Source organism: Sitophilus oryzae, unplaced genomic scaffold (assembly GCF_002938485.1).
Source record: "Sitophilus oryzae breed Bouriz unplaced genomic scaffold, Soryzae_2.0 scaffold_1390_pilon_pilon, whole genome shotgun sequence".
NCBI classification, from domain to species: domain Eukaryota; kingdom Metazoa; phylum Arthropoda; class Insecta; order Coleoptera; family Curculionidae; genus Sitophilus; species Sitophilus oryzae.
In genome coordinates this window covers 84,923-106,023 of record NW_022146049.1, presented here as the reverse complement: position 1 = coordinate 106,023, position 21,101 = coordinate 84,923, and the positions used below count along the sequence as shown (strand labels likewise).

General features: G+C 30.7%; 2 protein-coding genes across 5 annotated transcripts; both read right to left on the bottom strand.

The window, feature by feature from the left end:
• Window positions 1–15: 15 nt before the first annotated feature.
• LOC115875604 (glutaredoxin-C4-like) lies at window positions 16–970 on the bottom strand. 3 transcript variants are annotated; one of them, XM_030891103.1, is made up of 5 exons: window positions 952–970; window positions 784–888; window positions 501–618; window positions 337–441; window positions 16–278 (listed from the first exon to the last, which is right to left on the bottom strand). In XM_030891103.1, the coding sequence occupies exons 3-5, from the start codon at window positions 600–602 to the stop codon at window positions 183–185; spliced, it is 303 nt and encodes a 100-aa protein (XP_030746963.1). In that variant the 5' UTR covers window positions 603–618; window positions 784–888; window positions 952–970; the 3' UTR covers window positions 16–182. The 3 variants fall into 3 exon arrangements, with proteins under 3 accessions (XP_030746963.1, XP_030746964.1, XP_030746962.1); XM_030891104.1 differs by lacking the exon at window positions 952–970 and having other exon boundaries at window positions 501–636; window positions 784–939; XM_030891102.1 differs by lacking the exon at window positions 952–970 and having other exon boundaries at window positions 784–937.
• Window positions 971–2,672: 1,702 nt separating this feature from the next.
• Window positions 2,673–21,049, bottom strand: LOC115875603. 2 transcript variants are annotated; one of them, XM_030891101.1, is made up of 9 exons: window positions 20,703–21,049; window positions 20,464–20,555; window positions 19,870–19,979; window positions 9,392–9,643; window positions 8,551–8,680; window positions 6,679–6,979; window positions 5,417–5,607; window positions 5,175–5,363; window positions 2,673–3,089 (listed from the first exon to the last, which is right to left on the bottom strand). In XM_030891101.1, exons 1-9 carry the CDS (start codon window positions 20,779–20,781, stop codon window positions 2,856–2,858), a joined length of 1,578 nt encoding a protein of 525 aa, XP_030746961.1. In that variant the 5' UTR covers window positions 20,782–21,049; the 3' UTR covers window positions 2,673–2,855. The 2 variants fall into 2 exon arrangements, with proteins under 2 accessions (XP_030746961.1, XP_030746960.1); XM_030891100.1 differs by having other exon boundaries at window positions 5,163–5,363; window positions 20,703–21,045.
• Between the last annotated feature and the right edge of the window lie 52 nt (window positions 21,050–21,101).

The window sequence follows — 21,101 nt, the reverse complement described above, 5'->3', positions numbered from 1 at the left end:
GAATTAAAAACCACATTTTTACTTTCAAGTTCAATCTATTATTTTATTGAACTTGAGATTTATTAAAAAACTTAAGGGACATACACCTACAAGTACAGTATATTTTTTATATATAATATCATGTGACAAAATTACGAAGGTACATTTCTGTATAACATTAATAATAAATAATTTGCAGCAGTTTATTTTACTAAGGGTTGCAATTCACCTTTATCGTAAAGAGCTTTAACATCTGATCCACCACCGACACAATTTCCTTTAACAAAAACTCTAGGCACCTAAAATTAAAAACAATATAAAAATATTTCAGTTGAAGTATTAATTTAAAAAACTCACAGTTCTTGCACCAGTTATTTTTCCTAAAATTCCTTGTATTTCTTCACCATCATCTCTCAAGTCCAGCTCTATAGTTGTATACTTCTGTTGTATTTTGTCAAACACCTAAAAGAATATATAAGTAATATAAAAGACATTTTCAACGTTACAATCATATTACTCACTTCTTTTGCCAGTTTACAGTAGGGACAGTAAGTTTTGGAGAAAATAACCACAATGTCGCTGGTAATGATGTCTTTTACTTCGGCTGTTTTTGGGGAAGACATGTCTACAGGTTTGTCCCTAAAATTAGCAATGCGCCTTGAAAAAAATCCTATAATATCGATAATACCCCAATACACAGAATCGTATATTTTTGACATTGTAAAAATTTAATTGGAAACTTATAACTTTAAAATTCTACAGTGGTTGATTGATATAGAAAATTAAAAAAAAACAGAAAAATACCTTGATTTGATGGATCGGGTGGGGTTTAAGTAGTTTCTTGATTAAGGAACAACTGAAGGTGAACAGCTTTCGATGTTCTGCTACCAGTTTACTACTGAAAATAAACTGAAATTTGCTATTTATATATGATTAACAAGAGATACGAAAATTTTTAAATAAATAAATAACCTATTATGCATCTGTCACTTCCGTCCCTGTAAACATGCTGTAATCACTTGTGTAATCTATGGTGTAATCACATTCTAGGTGTAGGTGTTTATTTAGTTGCTTACTGGAATAATAAATTGTGGAGTATAAAAGGTGACCCTAGACGTTAAATAATATTGCACAAAATACTTGAAGTTAGTCTGCGACAATACTGTTGTGCGATATCACCCTTTTAATGTGTTTAGGAACACCCTCTCTCATGCCTTGAAAAATTTAAGTTCTTATTTGTTAATAGGTATTTGTAAATAGGACACTAATCTAAGGTAAAATGGTACATATTTTCTTAACAATTGAAATGCTCCTAATCTAACCGAAGAATGCGATAAATAAAAGACATGACATTTTATTAAATAAGGTTTATTTAGTCAAGTTCATTTAAAACTAGTTCTATATACGTAACTAAGAGCTATATCTAAGTAATAAGAGCATTTAATACAGGAATAGTTAGTTGTACGGTTTATTTTTCGGTCACAATAGTTACAACGACCCCATTTTCTAAAGTGCCTTCGCCTATTGGCATTAACTGACGTAGTTCCTCATATTCTTGTTAATTTTCTGATTCTGGATGCTAGTGCTTTTGGCAAGCAGGTTATTTGGTCTCCTTGACTTTTATATCGCGTTTACACGCGGATCGACTCTCACTTTGCAATCTGTAAAAACTCAAAACAAATGACAACTTCAGAAGCTCGCAGCTCACTGATTTTCTTCAGCATACGCCCGAAATGTATAGAAAAAGGCAAGCCCTAAAGGAAATATGGTCATCAGTACTTCAAATAAAATTAAATATTATCCAGTCGTATAATCACAGAGGTCATGGACCTAACGTATAAATTAGAAAAGAATAACTCAATATAAGTTTAATTATAATTAATTTATAACTTAATTTAAATGTCTTATAAATCTCTTGGTGGAGCAGTTATCTGGCATATACAAAGTGGGTCTTAAATACTCATATATGCAAATATTTTTAGAGGTATATTTCGATCCCAGGAACACGTCTAAGAGGTTTTTTCGCAAAAAAAGATGTTGAAAATAGTTTTTTTATTTTCTTTTTGACTGTATATATTAGAAAACTTTTTGGAACTACCAGTTCACTGCAAATTTTCTCACTGTTTAATTTCTTAATCATTGTATTACATGGTTACGGCACTAAAAGGTATGATGGAAATACAGAAAAAATCCGGTGACTCTCAAATTTTCATAAAAATAAATCAATTTTTGGAAAAACGATAAGATTTCTTTTCTTTTATCGAGATAAGATCGAGATCTTTATCTTTTTTTTTAAGACTTGACTTATCCTCTATATACCGGGTGTGTACAGATATTTTACTTTGAAAATTAAAAAAAAAATTGGCTTAAATTTTGAGAACCGCTCAATCTTTTCTGGGTTTACTTTCTGTTAAATTTAATCTACTACATATGTTGCCATATTATGAACATTATTACGTTTTTTAACTAAAAATTAAAAAACATTACTAAATTTTTTTAAAGAAATTCCAAATTTTCAGGCTTTTTTTTTCGATAGACATGTTTCCTGAGGTCGAAATATACTGCTCCCAAAAATATTTGCACTTATCCTGTATATTAGCAAAAAAAATAAATGCAAGACTCAATTATCCAAGTTCGACCATGTTGTACTCATCACTATAGGGTTGTGAGTACGAGTAAATAAAACATTATACTGATACAGCTCATTTCTTTATTAACACGAATCATAAACAATATCAAGTAAAAAGTAATAAAAAAGTTTACGATATATAGAAATATAATAACACACAACTCATTGTATCTCAAATCCGATTTAATAAATTATTAACAATAAAAAATAGGATATTAACAGCATGCCGATTAAAATTAATTATTAGTTAATGCAGTCTGGAAGAAAGTTGATCGATAAAAGCGTCGATTCTTTCGCTGGTTCCTTTGAAAGACTTCGGGTCGGGACCGATCATTTGGATCAGCTGAGGCACTTCTTGGCGTGAGACTTCAGCAAACCGCGCTAGAGCCTTCATACATCTGAAAAGCTGCTCTTCTGATGGCTTTTGATTAAAGTATTGAAGTATGGCCATTGTGATTTCTACAGCTACATCGTCGAAAACCTACGGAAAATGGCTTATTTTAATCACTTTGTACCAATATATACACAACATGCCAACCATATCTTGATGTATCTTAGTTTGATTTATTTATGAGGAGAAATACTGTAAGTACAATTATTATTCAAAATGTATTCTGAATTTTCTTGATTTTTCTTATTATTCTAGAGGAAAGTGAGAATTCTGAGAACATTTAGAACCAAATGAAAAAAAAATGAGAACAAACAGATATTCAGAACATATTGCTATAGTCTATAAAATGAATAACTTTGAATTTTGTCCGTTATTTTTACCAACATGGCAAATATAAAATCCCTCTATCAAAAAAGTTACTGATATTCTTTAAATTGAGTGCCAGAACGAATCAGATAGGTAACTCTTAAGCCTAGTTCATGCACTTGCGAATTGCAATTTACGAATTGCGAAATTCGTTCTGTTTGCGTTCTGATTGGCTACCTTCAAGCACAGAATATCTAGCTACGCAACAGAAAAATACTCGAAATGAAAGAGCTAAAATTGCACAAATAGAATACTAGATGGCGCGACAATATCATAATCAGAATATAATTAGAAATTTTGAACTTTCGGTTTTGGATCGACGGCCTTATAGCTCGGCTAAATATGCACAGTTGCCAGATTCAAACTCTTCTTGCAAAAATCAACACGAAATGTCACAATTGTCAAAAGTAAAATGTCATCAGCTTTTGACATTTCTAAATATCAGACAACAAAGAAAAATGCATCTAATAAAATTAACACTAGAAAAGTCCGCGGGAACTGTCAAATTCAAAGTTATTTTATTTTATTATTATTAAGACTGCTAAACGACTATACCGGGTGCGTCTCAAAAATGGCTCACCCCTATAACATTTTTATATTTTCCTTTGAATTTTTCCAGATGAAAAAAAACGAGATTTGGTATGTTAGTATCTACATATATAAAACGCTAATGTTTATCCGTGTGTCGTCTCTACTGAAGTAACGACTTGCTCTAGAAAGTTGCTTCTTTTACTAAAAGATAGCTATTTGGCTCTACTAAAAACTATCGTCGCTGGACTTTTTGTTTTTTATTTAATTTAAAAAATTAAAAAGTATTTTCTTCGTGATGTCGCATGTCGCGGCGGATGCGCCAGGCTTCCACTAGTAACTACTAATCGTTTTCAGTCACTTCCTATTTCACCAGAAATAACTACAACTTTTGATATTTAAACGGCCTCTCTTTAAATGACTCTCGGTATTTTTACAAAAAAAAAAATAGAATGACATATCATATGTCAATTCAAAAGTTGACATATGATACGTCGTTCTATTCTACGAATGTCAAAACATTCTCGCAGGTACCAAAAGGTCTAGCTTTTTAAGACGAAAAATATTATGCATTAAAATCAAATTAGCAAAAAATGGACTTTCATCGTTTTTCCCGTGTGCTCTTAAATTGTCAGGCAGTTCGACAAAACAAGTGAGTAAACAAAGTGCCCATTACATAATCAAAAAATTGAATAGGCATATACCGTATGATCGAAAAAAAAACGGCGTCCAGTTGGCTGGGAAATGAACATCAATGACATTTCCCATATAAATTTACATATAAAATGACAGCGATCTTCATTCCATAGCCATCGCTGACGCCGTTTTTTCTCGATCATACGGTACTATAAGGATAAAATATTATTTAATCAATTTTTTAATCAACAAGGTACTTAGTGTTAATTTTTTATAAACGTCTTCTAAAATTATAATTATGTACCTTCTCACTCGCTATGTAAGCTCGTGTATTTGTAAAACCCGTTTGTTTACGATATTCCCGGATGGTGGCAGCACCGGCGCGGCAGCGAATGCACCCAGCCTATTAATAGGAAATATTTTTATTTGTGCTCATACATGCTCTTATAAGGAACGTTCCCGCACGGATGGTACTGAACACCGACACATACCGAGAGTAAGTACAATGAGAAAAAAAACGGCGTCACGTTACCTTAGAAATAAAAAAATTGTTTTGCAAAAACGAGATATGGATGACAGCTGTCAACATATATACAACCATAAGACGGTTTGACAAGTATGATAGATACACACCACAGTTTTTACCTCCTTGGCGGCCAAGTTATAGATTATCGCGGCACCCCGCTCTTGTAGAACTGGGTTGTCAGATAAAAGACAGTGAACTGCCACCTTTGTCGTTACCCGAATATTGCTGATTTGTTGTGTATTGTACTGCCATTCGGAAATGTAAAGCAGCCATTCTGAAGAACTCAGGTTTTCAAACATGTTAACCATCTAAAAATAAAAATTTTATCCCTACTGTCATAAAGTTCTGAATAGATATTTACAAATAAAGCTACAGCTTCCTGTTCTTCTTTTGATAACCTGTCGATTTCAAATGAAAAGTTCATCAGAATGTGGTCTTTTCTGTCCTGGTGCAAAACCAAAATTACGTCGTCCTTCAGTGCAGCCATGGCCAATAAATTTAGGAGTTTTACTCTTACTTCTGTTGGGAACGCTTTATCATTGAGAAGTCGGTCTATAAAAGTTATAAGAGAATTATAAAAAACAGGATTTGAAAAATATGGTAATCGCAAAACCATTTCTGATGCACGTGAGTAACTTTGAGTGACAAGCGATAGCGACAGCGCTGCCAGATTGTGATGGATTTATGAGATTAATCTTAATGTAAAATTCACAAACAATACATTTGTTATATCATTTTTTAAAGATTTTTACGTTTTATTTTTAATTTAATAACTAATATTTTAGTAATTAATTGATTTATTTGTTTTATAACTTATTACATACTGGCAAAAACTAGTCCGTTATGAAGATTATTCTAAGCGTTATTATGGATTATTTATTTATTGATGTACATCTTACAACGTCATAAGTGGTGATAACAAGTAAGAGGGTGCTATTAATGCACAAACTAATAATCACAGAATTTAATGAAAACTAACGTAGAAATAACTTTGAAAGTGGTATAATGTGCTTACCAATCAAACTTACTTCTCTGACTGCAGTCAAGGATAATAAAGGACCTTTATTGTCACGTTTTCGTTCAAAATAGTTTATCAGGGAAGCTACAAGCTCTTTGCTTCGACTGTTTAAATGCTTCGGCATATTTTCAACACACAGTTTCAAGAAATGCAATATAAAAACTGGAAAATTTACTTCTTAAAAGAACTATTTGTGCTTAAAAGTACATTTTAAAAAAAATGACTATGAAAATAGAAAATTACTCAAAAAGATTCAACAACAACACGATATTATACAAAATAATGAGTGACATTAGGATAATTGTCAAATAATAAACGACAACGTTGCAGAACACGGCGCAAGGTGACCAACATAGCGATAATAAAATTCGGTTCAAACTAATTTTTGAAGATTTAATCTAAATAATTTTAGATATTTATCTGTTACAATCATTTGCTCTATAAAGTAAAATGAAGAGCTGCTCGGTATCTTAAATTAATAACAAATTTAAACATTTTTGTCAAAATTTCATTTAGTCAGGTTTATAAACTTTAGTGTCAATGTCGATATGATTGATGACGTGAATCGGAAAATGTTTTGCGATTCCTCGTATATAGTTATTTACTGATATAATCCAGGAATCCATCGCTAAGAGCCCAACTGCCCTCATCCCCAATCATGTACTGTTGAAGTTCTTCAGTGGACTTCTGCTCTTCTGGACTAAGCTTCCCATCAATCAAAGCAATCAGCGCGTCAAACTCTTCCTTCACATCAATTAAGTCCTTATACACGATTGGAGGCTCTCTGGCTTTTTTCTTCTCTTCTTCTTCCTTTCGCTCCTCTTCTTCGATAGCTAACGCCTGTTCTGACGGTAGCGTTGATTCGCTACTGCCATTTACTGCTGCGGTGTCAGCCATAGCTATGTCCTTCAGTGAAATTTTTAGTTAAATTCTTAAAACGAAACCAGTCTCAAGTTTTTTTCTTTAAGTACTAAATATTGTGTTGGAAAATTAAAAATGATACATATAGAGCGTGTTAAAAATTAATTCTAAATAACTACTGGCTAATTCTAAATAATTACAGCCTTGAACGTGGACAGCTTCTTTAATTTAAATGAAACGCCCTGTATAGGTATTTTGCGAGCATTAGTGTAGGTTTCAAAGTTATGGGGTATCAAAGGTAAGGTGTAAGGGGAAATATGATCAAAGGTTAAAGTCATATATCTTCATAAGATAGGTAAGGTATCGGACTTGACACCAAAGTCATATAGACCGATAAGTTGTCCTCTTTCCTACTGAAAACGCTAGAGAGGCCCTTGGATAGGTACATAAGAAGTACTAAGGGTTAGGCTCCTAAGCAATCGCCAATGCACATGCCGACCTCGTAAATCCACGGATGCTGCGATGGATGACCTAAATAGGCTTATATCAAAGTCGATAGAGGATTGAGAGAGAATTAAGAGATTGATTATTGAGAGAGCATTCAAGAATGTTATTACCCATATTTGTAAATGCAATGAGTAGAAGAAATAAAGATAAAACAAAAAACCTTAGAAAATAGTACTTTCATTCTGTGAAAAATAGCAAACTTCCACTCTGGGGAAAACTACCATCAAAGCAGTAGCGGGTGGAGGTTGTCTACAGGGAGGAATGTTACCTCCTCTACTTTGGGTAACCTTGGTAGATGACCTCTTCAATAAACTGTCTAGCAAAACTTATTGCCTAGGATATGCGGACGACATTGCAATTGTGGTGAGGGATATGTTTGCTGAGATGACATTAGGAAGAATGCAGACAGGACTAAACAAAGTAGACACGTGGTGTAAACAAGACAGATTGATTTGTTCAGACTGAGATTGAGTCAATGTTCAGAACACAAATTGACAAGTTTACAAAAAATATAGCCCCCCTCCCACCCAAAAAGGAATAAGACCACCGGTGCCAGGAGAAACAGAGCCAAAGTATCTTGGTGTATTTTTTTGATAAAAGGCTCACATGGAATACTCGCATAGCGAAGGCAACAGAGAAGGCTGCCATCTCTTTAGGCATATAGGCGTAGAAGGATGTGTGGATGCATATAAACCCACTTTTAAATCAATGTTATGTTTGTCAACGTATTATTTCAATTGCTCTATATCGAAATAAAGTCTCTCCAACGATACACGACAATGACAGTTGACAGTTCTTGTCTGTCCTTTTTATTCGCAGGTAAATCATATTTTCTGTCATTTTTTGGATGTCGTCTGTATCCTTCCTGACTCGTTGGACAGTCTTTATAATATTAGATATATGATTAATTTTAATCGACGTCAAATTTGTCAAAGATTTAGGCCCGTATTTATAGTCGCGTCTCAAAACTGGGTCTCAGAAAAGACCGACAAAAATAACAGGCTTACTAGGTGCGTGTATACGGGCGACAAAACGTAAGCCTGTTATTTTTGTTGGTCTTTTCTGAGACCCAGCTTCGAGACGCAACTATAAATACGAGCTTTACATACCTCTAGTTCTGCAGGAACTACTCCACCAGCTTTAAGTATCTTCTTACGTCTTTTTTCCCTCTTCCTCTCTTTCTTAGCGTGTTTTTCGTTCAAAGTTTTCCTTCGCTGTTCCAAAAGGAAACTGTTGTATCTGAACAAGATAATTTCAATAACAACTAGATTTTTTAGTCAATTTCATACATTCCCATTATCAAACACATTTGTCGTCAGTATATATTATTCAAACACAAAGAGAACATTTTTACTTACCACTGAAGACCCATTAAAAACATTTATTTTGTTAAAATCACACAAACCACTTGAAAAGATTATTAGGTACCGTACAATCGAAGAAAAAACGGCGTCAAAGTTGGCTTGCAAATGAAGTGATCTTCATTTCCAAGTCATATTACTATATTATATCAAGTTGCAAAAAGATCAAGATTTTTTAGATTTTAATCAGATTTTTCATGCTAGGATACGCCGTTTTTCTTTGATCATACAGTATATTTTCTTAAAATTTGGAAGATACTAAAATGCCATTATATTTTTGTTTAATATATATTACAACATTCTTTAATTTTAATAGACTAAAAAAATAAACAAAAACGAAAGAAATGTAGAGGTAACAAATTCAGTTATTTCATTTTCAGAACTGTTAATAAAATACCTAATAATTTTATCAAGTAAAATTCTAAAATCACCAAAAGATTTATATACAAAAACACACAAAAACAATATTTTTTTAATTTAATTCTTTAATAAATTATTTACAACTATGTCAAGACAGGGGACGCAAATAATAAATTATTATGATTCACCGTTCCCCTGTTTTTTAGTTTTATCAATCTTACTTTCTAACCTGGCTTCCTCAATCTGCCTGTTTAGATCAGGAGTATTTTCCCTGGAGAATCCTTGAATTTCCTCGCTGATGGGCCTGGCGCTCTGTTCCAGTTGGGATATGAGTGCGGGGAGAGTGGCACCAATTCCAGAACTTAATACTTCTTGCGGCAAGTCAAGTATATGTTTCGGAATACTGGTTCCGCATAAGAACTGTGCGATCTCTTCGGAGAAGTGATTGCAATTCCGATGTAAAAGATGATACTGGTCTCCGCTGTAATAATACATTATCAACATAAATATAAATCGTTCAGAAATATACAGGGTAAGCTCATATTCACTCATTGGTCATCTCGTATTCCAGATATTTCTATAAAACATACAGGATCCGGCAATAGAGCGTGGGGCATCTGTAGCTCCTAGAATAAAAAACTTGGGAATTTTGTTTAAGTGCAGACCTAAAGTATGTACTAGGATGTATCTCAGGAAAATATTTTAACTTCTATAAGGTGGCTCAAAGAAGTGTGTGTGGATCGGGATGATTTTTTTAAATGGAACACCCTGTATATTATTGTATTTTTCGCTTCCTTTCAGATCACTTTACATAATCTTAAGATATGAGTAAGTATATTGCAATAATCTATACTAATATATAAAATCCTTAAGTGACTGACATACTGATTAATCACGCGATCCTGCTCAAACCACTCAACGTAAAAAGCTCAATTTTGGCATACAGGTTGATTCTAGGGTGTAGAGGTTCGATAAGAAGGGATTTTTCGAAATTCCAGTTCCAAGAGGGTGAAACCACCCCTCAAATATTACAATATTTTTTATTTAAAAAACGGTCAAGTTTCCGAAAAAACGCTTAAACACGTATATTTTATTTTGTTTTTTACATATTTTAAGCTTTTTTAAAAATGTATACAGAGTGTTTCGAAAAATCTGGTCATTGATTAATCACGATTCTGCTTAAAGCGCTTGACGTAAAAAGCTGATTTTTGGAAAACAGATTGAGTTTAGGGTGTAGAGGTTCGGTAAGAAGGGATTTTTCGAAACTCGAATTCTAAGGGGGTGAAACTATCCCTCAAATATTAAAATATTTTTTATTTAAAACCGGTGAGTTTTTCGGAAAAACTCTTAAACACGTATATTTTATTTTGTTGTTTTACATATTTTAAGATTTTTTATAAATTTATACAGGGTGTTTCATAAAATATGACCATTGAGTAATCACGATTCTGCTTAAACTGCTTGACGTTTAAAGCTGATTTTTGGCAAACGGATTGACTGTGGGGTGTAGAGGTTTGATAAGAAGGGGTTTCTCAAATCTCAAATTCCAAGTGGGTGAAAACGCCCCTCAAATATTACAATATTTGTTATTTAAAAACGGTTAGTCTTTCGGGAAAACGCTTGAACACGCATAATTTATTTTGTTTTTTTACATATTTTGAATTTTTCTAAAAAATCATACAGGGTGTTCCAAAAATTGAGGTAATTTCTTAACCACGATTCTGCTTAAACTGCTTGACGTAAAAAGCTTATTTTTACGTCAATAAAAAAATTCATTCATTCGTCTCAAATATTACCAAGTTATATAATAATATCGCCATATTGTTTTTTCTGATGCTGACATAAATGTGAGAAAATTTTATCCAGTTTGTATGTTAATAGAAATTCTTGCTTTGCTTTATCATCACCATTACAAATGATTAATTCGACGCGAACGAAGTCGCGGGTACACGCTAGTTTATATATATATATAGGAGATATTAATAAATAAATAAAAATTATATATTTTTCAGCCTTTCTTAAAAAAAATAATAGTACTATATATCCTAAAATAAGAACTATATTAGGTATTTACTTTAGATGGTCTGTTCTTCCTTTGTTATAAATATGGTAATTGTCAATCATACAGGATGTTCAATATTCTACGCCAAACTTTCTAAAATATAAAATACTTTTTCTTTGTTTTTCCAAATAGAACACCCTGTATATTATTTTTTCGATAGATGGAGAATTAAAAAATGTATATTTTTTGTATTTAGAGTATTTCAAAATTTTTAACGGTTTCGCAGATATTCGCGGTTTTACATTTCATATGGCATTTTCCACAGTAAATTTTTGTCAAAGCCACCCAATGCTTTTTCTCTCGTATTTGACCATTCAAAGCGCTATATGAAATAACTAGTTGAAGCCTGGCGCATCCGCCACGACATAAGGGAAAAAAATACTTTTTTTTAATTAAATGAAAAACAAAAAACCCGGCGACGACAGTTTTTAGAAGAGCCAATTAGCTATCTTTTAGTAAAAAAGCAACTTTCTAGAGCACGTCGCACAATGGATCGAAGCATAAGAAAATAGAGACATTGGCCGTTTTTGAAGAGTTCCAAATTTAAATATTTTTTTACATATTTGTGTTAAAGAGATATTCTAGTCTTGTAAAACATATACAGTATGTCTGTTTGTTATTGCCAATGAGCATATAGAGCACCATTTGAAGTAAATTGAAAAATCATTCAAATTGGTAGATAAAGAGTCTTACATTTGATTGTAATTTTAAAATGGATGCAAAAGATATCCGTTTGTTATATATAACGACTTATTAGAAGCGTTCTTGGGCTATAGTATTGGATTGTTAAATTAAAAAAAAAGTCACACCAGAAGTGAAAAACTCATTTGTTTTTATTTATGTCATTAAGACTTAAAAATATAAAGTTTTCTTGAATTACAAAAAAATGTAAGCGGATGTAAATGCAGATATTACGTGCAATGTAAAGAGCCACCTTTACTAGCACATATCATAAAAAAATTGGCTGCCCCAAAGTGCCACTGCAAAAAATATAATGTTTTTAATGTCAAAATCCTTGGATGTATGCAATGCACGCACAGTGCACCATCAAACAATTTATAATTTGCCGATATACATAGTTAAGTATATTCGTCGAAGAATGTTGGAGTGGGACTAAATTACACTAAAATACATAAGGCATATGGTTGAAAGGCCCAGAAATGTTTTCGTTAATACCATTAGTTTTTATGTAGTTAAGATAAACAAGAGACACCGGACATGAATGAGTCGAAGTTCAGGTTTTGTCTTTTTATCAATACAGAAATTATATAATATTTATACATTTGTAATACAGTGCCCTTAGCTTAGCAATTTCGTTACTCAGATATCAAGTTTGCCATGGAATAACAATCAAGCACATTGTGAAAAGCCATTTCTCTTTTGTTATAATGTTTTTGTTTTCTTTTTTATTTAGAGATTAGTTCTTTTGTGAGTCACCCTGTATATTTTGTTAACTATTTGGTACAAAAGGCCAATTAATTTAGATTTAACAGAGAAAGTAATTTCTCATTTGTTATAATGTTTTGTTTTCTTTTTTGTTTATAGATGAGCTCTTTTTTGTAAGACACCCTGTATATTTTTTAAAATATCTAGTACAAAAAGCCATATTAATTTAGATTTAATAGAGAAATCAATTTCTCTTTTGCTATAATATTTTTGATTTCTTTTTTGTTTAGATATTAGTCCTTTTTTGAGACACCCTGTATATTTTGTAAACTATATGGTACAAAATGCCATATTAATTTAGATTTTTGTTGTATTTATTGAAGTCGTACATAAAAAGCAATCAAATAAAAGTATTAACTTCGAAATAAGTCAATGTCCATATTTTCTTATGCTTCGATCCATAGTGCGTCGTTACTTCAGTAGAGACGACACAGATAAACATTAGCATTTTATATATTTCGTATCTATACTGCATGTATCTGCAAAACTATTAAAAATTTTGAAAAACTTTAAATACAAAAATGTTCATTTTTTAACTATCCATATAATAAAAAATAATATACAGGGTGTTCCATTTAGAAAAACAAAGAAAAAGTATTTTATATTTTAGAAAGTTTGGCGTAGAATATTAAACATCCTGTATGATGCCATACGTTTGCCATATTTATAGCAAAGTAAGAACTGATCATCTAAAGTAAATACCTAATATAGTTTTGATTTCAGAACAGTTCTTGTATTTTTAATATTTTTTTTACGAAGGACTGAAAAATATATATTTTTAATTTATTTTTTAATTTCTCTGAAACTATCGAAATATATTTACTTATATCTTAGGATTATGTAAAGCGATCTGAAAGGAAGTCAAAAATGCAAATATGTATATACAGGGTGTTTCATTTAAAAAAATCATCCAGATCCACACACACTTTTTTGAGCCACCCTATAGAAGTTAAAATATTTTCCTGAAATACATCCTGGAACATACTTTAGGTTTGCACTAAAACAAAATTCTCAAGTTTTTTATTCGAGGAGCTACAGATGCCCGACGCACTATTGCCGGACCCTGTATATATGAGGAAACCATAAAAAAAATAAGGCATAAATAAATAGATGCCTTTATTGTCAAAAAAATTTTCAATTTGTAGACGTAAACTAAACAAACAAGGTACACAAACAAATAAACAAAAGATAATACAAAACATTATACAAATAATATTGTCAGTCTTATTGTTTAAAATAAATATTTATAAATGTTTACAATGTCAAAGAACAAAAAAATAAAAACAACATTCAAAAATATTTAGCTAGTTTATAGTAAATATCAATGACCTGTAAATAAATTTATTTCGATGTCATTAGTAAATATAGCAATAGCAAACATTAGACCAGTGTTTACAAGATCAAATTCGATTTTCAAAATACAATTCATTTACAGCGTAGAAAGCCTTGTAAACAAGGTTCAATGCTTTGCGAAATGCAGAAAATGATGTTAAGGATTTGATTTCAAATGGCAGGTGATTGTGCATTTTTTTCGAGTTGTATAATATTGAACTTTTAACTAACTCTGAGCGTGGGGTAGGTAGATAAAGATCTTGCTCTGCGTTCCTGAGTGGATAAGTGTGAGATGGCCTTTCTTGAAAAGCTGATACATGCTTATGTATTAGGCAAACGCATTCGAATATAAATAAGGAAGAGTCGATATTTTTAATTTTTTAAAAAAGTCCTGGTAATGAGTTCTGCTCTTTAGTCCCAGTGAATATCGAAGAGCTTTCTTCTGGAGCTTGAAAATGCGGTCAAATTGAGTCGCACAACACGTACCCCAGAATGGAAGGGCATACCTGAGGTGGGACTCAAAAAGTGCACATAGATATACGAGGTTATTGAAATATATTTTTACACTCGTTACACAATTGTTTTGTGTTATTTTTGGATTAAATATTAAATCAAATATTTAGATTAAATTCTCATACACATACATATAAAAAGTTCTTTAATTATTTTAATTATTTTTGATTATTATTGAAGTATACATACCTACATTCTATACATATATTTATGATGTTTAATGGTGTAGTTTAAAATTCCAGAAAAAAATATTTTTTTTGGAAATAGATTTATGGGTCTGGAAACGTTCTATCCTTTATTAATCTTTCTATAATGAGTGTCAGTTTTTAGTAAATGACATTTAAAGATCGATTGAGAACAACATATACAGGGTGTCGCAATATTCCATGGACATTTTGTATTTTTGGAATCAAAATATGTTCATTGTCATAAATAGAGATAACGATAGACAAAAAATTTGGTAAATACTAAGAGGACCATTTTACGAAAAAAAATCGGTCATCGGTGATGTCGAATACTAAAATTTATGTAATAATATACTATACTATACTATGTATATACTAATATATTATACTAAAATTTATGTAAGGGTGGTTAGTTTTCACCCTTCCCGCACTTTTTCTTGATTTTTGAGAAAGTCAAATTTTAAAGTATTTAGTAAAACATAGACACCCAAAATCTCATTCAAACTGGAATAGTCATTCCCAAGCCATCTCGACGCCTTTTTTTTCGATCATACCGTATTTTATAATAGTGTCTTCTTCATGAATACACACACTAAAATAAACTACATTAATTTGTAATATACATAGTGAGTCAAATCAAAAGATATACAGGGTTGTTCACCACATACGACACGGAATATTGTAGCTAAACGATTAGATTTTTACAAATTGTAAGTTTTGGTATCGTTGAAGGACTATTAGAGCTACAATTTAAAAATATTTTTACAAGTTATAGAGTGTCCCAAATAAATAAAAAATATCAAAGTTGTATTTTTTTAAATGGAACACCCTGTATATTATTACATTTTTAGTTTCTACGATTAAAATAAAGGTAAATTTGATTAAGGTTTATTACACTTTAACCTTACCGTTTTTGAAATATTTTCAATTTTGTGAAATTGCAGTATAAATTTTAAGGCTTCATTTCTCCGAGGGTATCAAAGTTTTTAATACTAAATATTTACTGAAGTTGATTTATTGATCAGTTATTGTGTTGCAATAATAAAAATTTTACTACCTTATACAGAGTGTCTAAATATTTATTTTAAATAATTATTAGCTTTAAACGGCATTAACTTGTTTAATTTAAATGGAACACCCTGTATATTTTATGAGAATCAGATGCACAGTTTAATTGTTTATCAATTGTAGTATACCATTTTTTACCTATCTCTTCAAGCTTCCATAGAAAATGCATTTTCTTGTAATTTAGAACTCATTTATCAATATACCCATGGAATACTGACATTTTAGATTATTTTTAAAGATGTACCAAATTTTTAAAGAGTACAGATACTAATATTGTCAATATAGTTCGTTTATTTCATTAAGAAATAAAAAAACTGTTTAAATATTTGTTAAAGAGGACCAATTAATTAGGGCTGTAACGAGCCCTGTTTTTTAACGTGACCGAGTACTGAGTACTCGGCTAAAGGTAATGGCCGAGTACCTAGTACTCGGCTGCCGAGTAGTCTTAACAGTTTTGCGACCTTTATCAATATATGTATACTAATTATACTATACACCATAACATAATATTATATTTTATACATAATATAAATATAAATATATAATTTAATATTAAAGAAAGCTAGTTAAAATTCCCGGAATTCCCCGGCCTTAAACCAATGATCTTGTTTGTTTTGCCTATGATTGGCGAGCGGCTGGGATTCCCCGACTACAAACCAATGACCTGGTTTGTTTTTCTTATGGAGACATTGTTTTATTCTGTGGTTCCCCATGCAAACTGATATTTCCAATGTGCTGGATTCTGAATTGATTCTATTAAGGTGCGGTGGCGACGTCGATTTTGTTTTAAGCAAAACTTATATGTGTAACTAATTTAAAAGTCAAAAATAATTCAAACAATTAATAATACCCTTTAAAGTTATATTAAAATGAGTTACGGTGCTGACCTCTTTTAGATTATAAGTATTAAATTATTATTTCACTGTGTTTGTGTTATTACTTATACTTATTGTTATTACTTTGCTTAAATACATTAATTAAAGTTATGAATGAATAACTTTTTGTTTATTTTATTATTTGCCACTGTGAGTCTCATTTCTATCTGTTTTGGACATGCATAAATGGATTGTTTCTATTACCATACTTTACTCGGCCTACTCGGCCGAGTAAGGCCGAGCACCGAGTACATATTACTCGGTTAAAATTCTGGCCGAGCACCGAACTACTCGGTACTCGGTGCAGCCCTACAATTAATATGATTCCAGTATTCAAACTACATTAATTGACTGTTTGCGTTGATTAATAATAATTGCTCCAAATACTAAAAAACTGAATTATAATATTTATGTGTATTAGACAGTGTGGTAAAAAAAACACAAACAAACCAAACCAAACACCTTAAAAATGATATTTCACTTTTTGACAAATTCTTATTTATAACAACAGAGACCGAGACAGAGATGTTCATTTTCATAACTTATTATTATATTGATTTCTGATTCAAATCCACATTTATTTAGGATAATTTATTAACGAACACAATTAAGTATGTGATTAATTAGTATTTGGGCGGAAATACTGGTGGTATATTTAATTAATTGTATACTCTTTTATAAAGATTTAAATAGTTTTCTTTTTGCATATAAATGGGCTAGTAATATCATCGTTTTACTAAAAACGATATTACTAGCCTGTACATTTTGTACTTTTGTTGTTTTAAAAACAATCTAAAATGTCAATATTCCATGGGTATATTGATAAATGAGGTCTAAATTATAAAAAATGCATTTTCTACGAAAACTTGAAGGGATAGGTAAAAAGTGGTATAATACAATTTGATAGACAATTAAATTGTGCATCTGATTCTCATAAAATATACAGGGTATTCCATTTAAATTAAACAAGTTATTGCCGTTTAAAGCTAGTAATTATTTAAAATAAATTTTTAAACACTCTATGTATAAGGTAGTATAATTTTTATTATTGCAACACAATAACTGATCAATAAATAAACTTCAGTAAATATTTAGTATTAAAAATTTTGATACCCTCGGAGAAATGAAGCCTTAAAATTTATACTACAATTTTACAAAATTAAAATATTTCAAAAACGGTAAGATTTAGGTGTAATAAACCTTAATCAAATTTACCTTTATTTTAATCGTAGAAACTAAAAATGCAATAATATACAGGGTATTCCGTTTAAAAAAATACAACTTTGGTATTTTTTATTTATTTGGGACACTCTGTATCTTGTAAAAATCTTTTTAAATTGTAGCTCTAATAGTCCTTCAACGAACCCAAAACTTACAATTTGTAAAAATTTAATCGTTTAGCTACAATACTCCGTGTCGTATGTGGTGAACAACCCTGTATTTTATATCATAAATCAACACAGCTTTTATCAAATTAAGTTTTGTTAAAAACTTACTAGAATCAAGATTTATTGAGATATTTTCGTTCAATCAATTATATTTTCCTTCATTTAAGAAAAAAATCCTTGATTAAATATGTATGTCTTCAATTATTAATGCTCATTTAAAAATCAAATTAATTTGTAATGTACTGACTTTTGACTAATTAACAAATATGACTTATTCAGCTGGTACAGCTAAAAATGACCAATGTACAGCAGAATGTTAGAAAAAGTAACATGTAATATAAAAACTGTTTTTCAAAAACAACACAATATTATGGTATTTGGAATGAAAATTTATGGCAAATCTACCCAGAAAAAATACAGTCTAAAGTATATTTGATTCACTCTGTATACCTAAGGTATTGTTGCTTCCATAATTTAAATAAAATAAAATAAAATAAAATAAAATAAAATAAAATAAAATAAAATAAAATAAAATAAAATAAAATAAAATAAAATAAAATAAAATAAAATAAAATAAAATAAAATAATATATTTACGGACCAGCCATTTAAATGTACATACAACAACAACTATAATTACAACCAGAATAAAATCCATCACAACAGAGACTTTACAATAAATTACCAGAAAACCACCGCCTTTACTTTATTCTTGAAACTATTTATATTATCACAGAAGAAGTCGATATCACAATCTTTATCAATAATCTGATTAGCCTCTACACAAAATCTTGTAAGCGTAGATGACATTCCATAATTAGTTCTGTGAAAAGGCATATGGAACAGATCGAACCCACGCAAAATTCTCCCCGCAACATGCAAAGATAGTTCGCTTAGTAAGCTGGGACAGTCAATCTGTGAGTTGAGAATCTTGAAAAGTGTGCAAATATCTATAAATTTTCTCCGATCTCCCAAACTTGGCAAATTCAATGAATGCAATATCTTCCACGGGGATTCCCATCTTAAAGCCCACAAACCTCAAGAATTTTCTCTGTATACGTTCGATCTGCTCCACATAGATCTTATAATATGGACCCCAGACTGGGCAAGCATATTCTAGTATCGATCTCACATAGGCAATATATAAAGTTTTGATACTGTTTATGTCATTAAAATCAGTTAACGTTCTTTTAATAAAACCCAACATCTTTAACGCTTTGTTTATCATGAAGTTAATATGATAATTAAAATTCAAATCCTTAACAAAGTATACACCTAGATCTTTCATCACATCAGTTTTATCTAAAATATCATCTTGAATCTTATAATCATAAAATAAAACATTTTTCTTTCTGTAGAACTGCATTACTTTACACTTTGATATATTCAATGACATCCCATTCAACCTACACCATTCACTCAATCCATTCAAATCCTGTTGCAACTTAAAGCAGTCATCCAATGACTGAATTACCTTGTAAATTTTGAGATCATCCGCGTATAACAAAAATTTAGAGTGTGTAATGGCAAATCTACCCAGAAAAAATACAGTCTAAAATATATTTGATTCACTCTGTATATCTAAGGTATTGTTGTTTCCATAATTTATAAAAAATTGAGTGAAAATCTTAAATAGAAAACCTGATATGGAGGTTTTTTGGAACACTAAAGTCATGCTGTCTATGCCACCCACATAGTTACTATTTTAGTTTTACATTATGACACACATTATATTATTATTCTTAATATTATTAGCAATTAGAAAGATACAGTTTTTGTCTATAAACTTCAAATATAACATTCACAAATACACACAAAATGTTTATTTTATGTACTTACCTATATGTAGAATTAGAAAGCCCAGCTAAATAGTCTGAAAATACAGAATATGGTACTTCAGTTTCTCCCAAAAATTTAATATCCTTTGGAGGTCCCAAAAAGGTTGATGCCTATAAAAATATTCGAAGCTAAATAAAGAGAACCTAATTATAAGTGGTCCAAAGTAAAGAAAAAGAAATGTGGTGTGAATCTAATTATAAACCCAAAGTTGCATGCAGATATAAGACAATTAACCACCTTTATAAAGAGAATTCTAACAAATATAACAAGTTTGGATCTATTCAGTTACATTTATTTATAAACCGTACCAAATATAGAATTTTTACGTTTACACATCAGCTTCTAAACTAAAGTACAATCAGTAAAACGTGCTCTACTAACAGAGCCATCTCACAACTGTAACTTTACTCTCAACTTGGCTAAAAATAGTTTTAGGATCTCCAACGCAAAATTTTTGATGCATATTATCCAAATGTTTATAAATAAATGAAAAAAGAAAATTGAGTTCCTTGTGCCAAAAAATTGCTACTATTGCGTACCTACTATAGTACATACCGTAAATAGGGTATAAAATTGAAGTGGTAATATACTTACTGGATTACAGCTCTCAACCCCTCGAGATCCAAAAAAATATTCTCTATTGTAAACAACAGTAGATGTGTGCCAGATGCCATCAAGTTGTTTACCTGAAAACATGATTTTGATTTATGTTTATGATCTCTATTTATAATATAGTATTTTGCATTTTAACAAAGAGTACATATATTTATTGTGGCTCAAAAAGATAGTAATTAAAGGATTATAAATGATACATTCAGTAATTTCATACATACCTATCAAATGTGAAGAAAACTGGGATGCTAGCCCCATGGATAAATCATAAACATAAAGTTCAACACCATGAGATTCCATTTTAGCTATAATTTAAATACTTTTAAGTTTAACAAAATTAAATGATTTTAAATTCAAAAATTAACTAATAGAACGTTGTTTTATAAAGACACTACAATTTGTATTCTTTTAGCCTAGTCACTGCGACCCTTTAAATTTACGTTTATCAATAAATAAATTATTGATTATTCACTGTCACTTGTCACCTGTTTTTGAATGATCTCGAATCTCGAATGAAAACGCATATTTGCATTTTATCACCTGTGTCTTGGATTCCCGCCATACCAACTAAAATTTAAATTGAACTCAGAATGTGCGCTCTTAATAAATGCGGAAAATAT

Coding starts and splice junctions, on each gene's coding strand:
- LOC115875604 (XM_030891103.1), bottom strand. CDS start 602: ATGTCTTCCCCAAAAACAGCCGAAGTAAAAGACATCATTACCAGCGAC. Junction 442..500: donor ACTGTAAACTGGCAAAAGAA/GTGAGTAATATG, acceptor ATATTCTTTTAG/GTGTTTGACAAAATACAACA. Junction 279..336: donor AAATAACTGGTGCAAGAACT/GTGAGTTTTTTA, acceptor TTTTAATTTTAG/GTGCCTAGAGTTTTTGTTAA.
- LOC115875603 (XM_030891100.1), bottom strand. CDS start 20,781: ATGGAATCTCATGGTGTTGAACTTTATGTTTATGATTTATCCATGGGG. Junction 5,364..5,416: donor AGGAAGCTGTAGCTTTATTT/GTAAATATCTAT, acceptor TTTTATTTTTAG/ATGGTTAACATGTTTGAAAA. Junction 3,090..5,162: donor CCAAGGAGGTAAAAACTGTG/GTGTGTATCTAT, acceptor CATTTTCCGTAG/GTTTTCGACGATGTAGCTGT.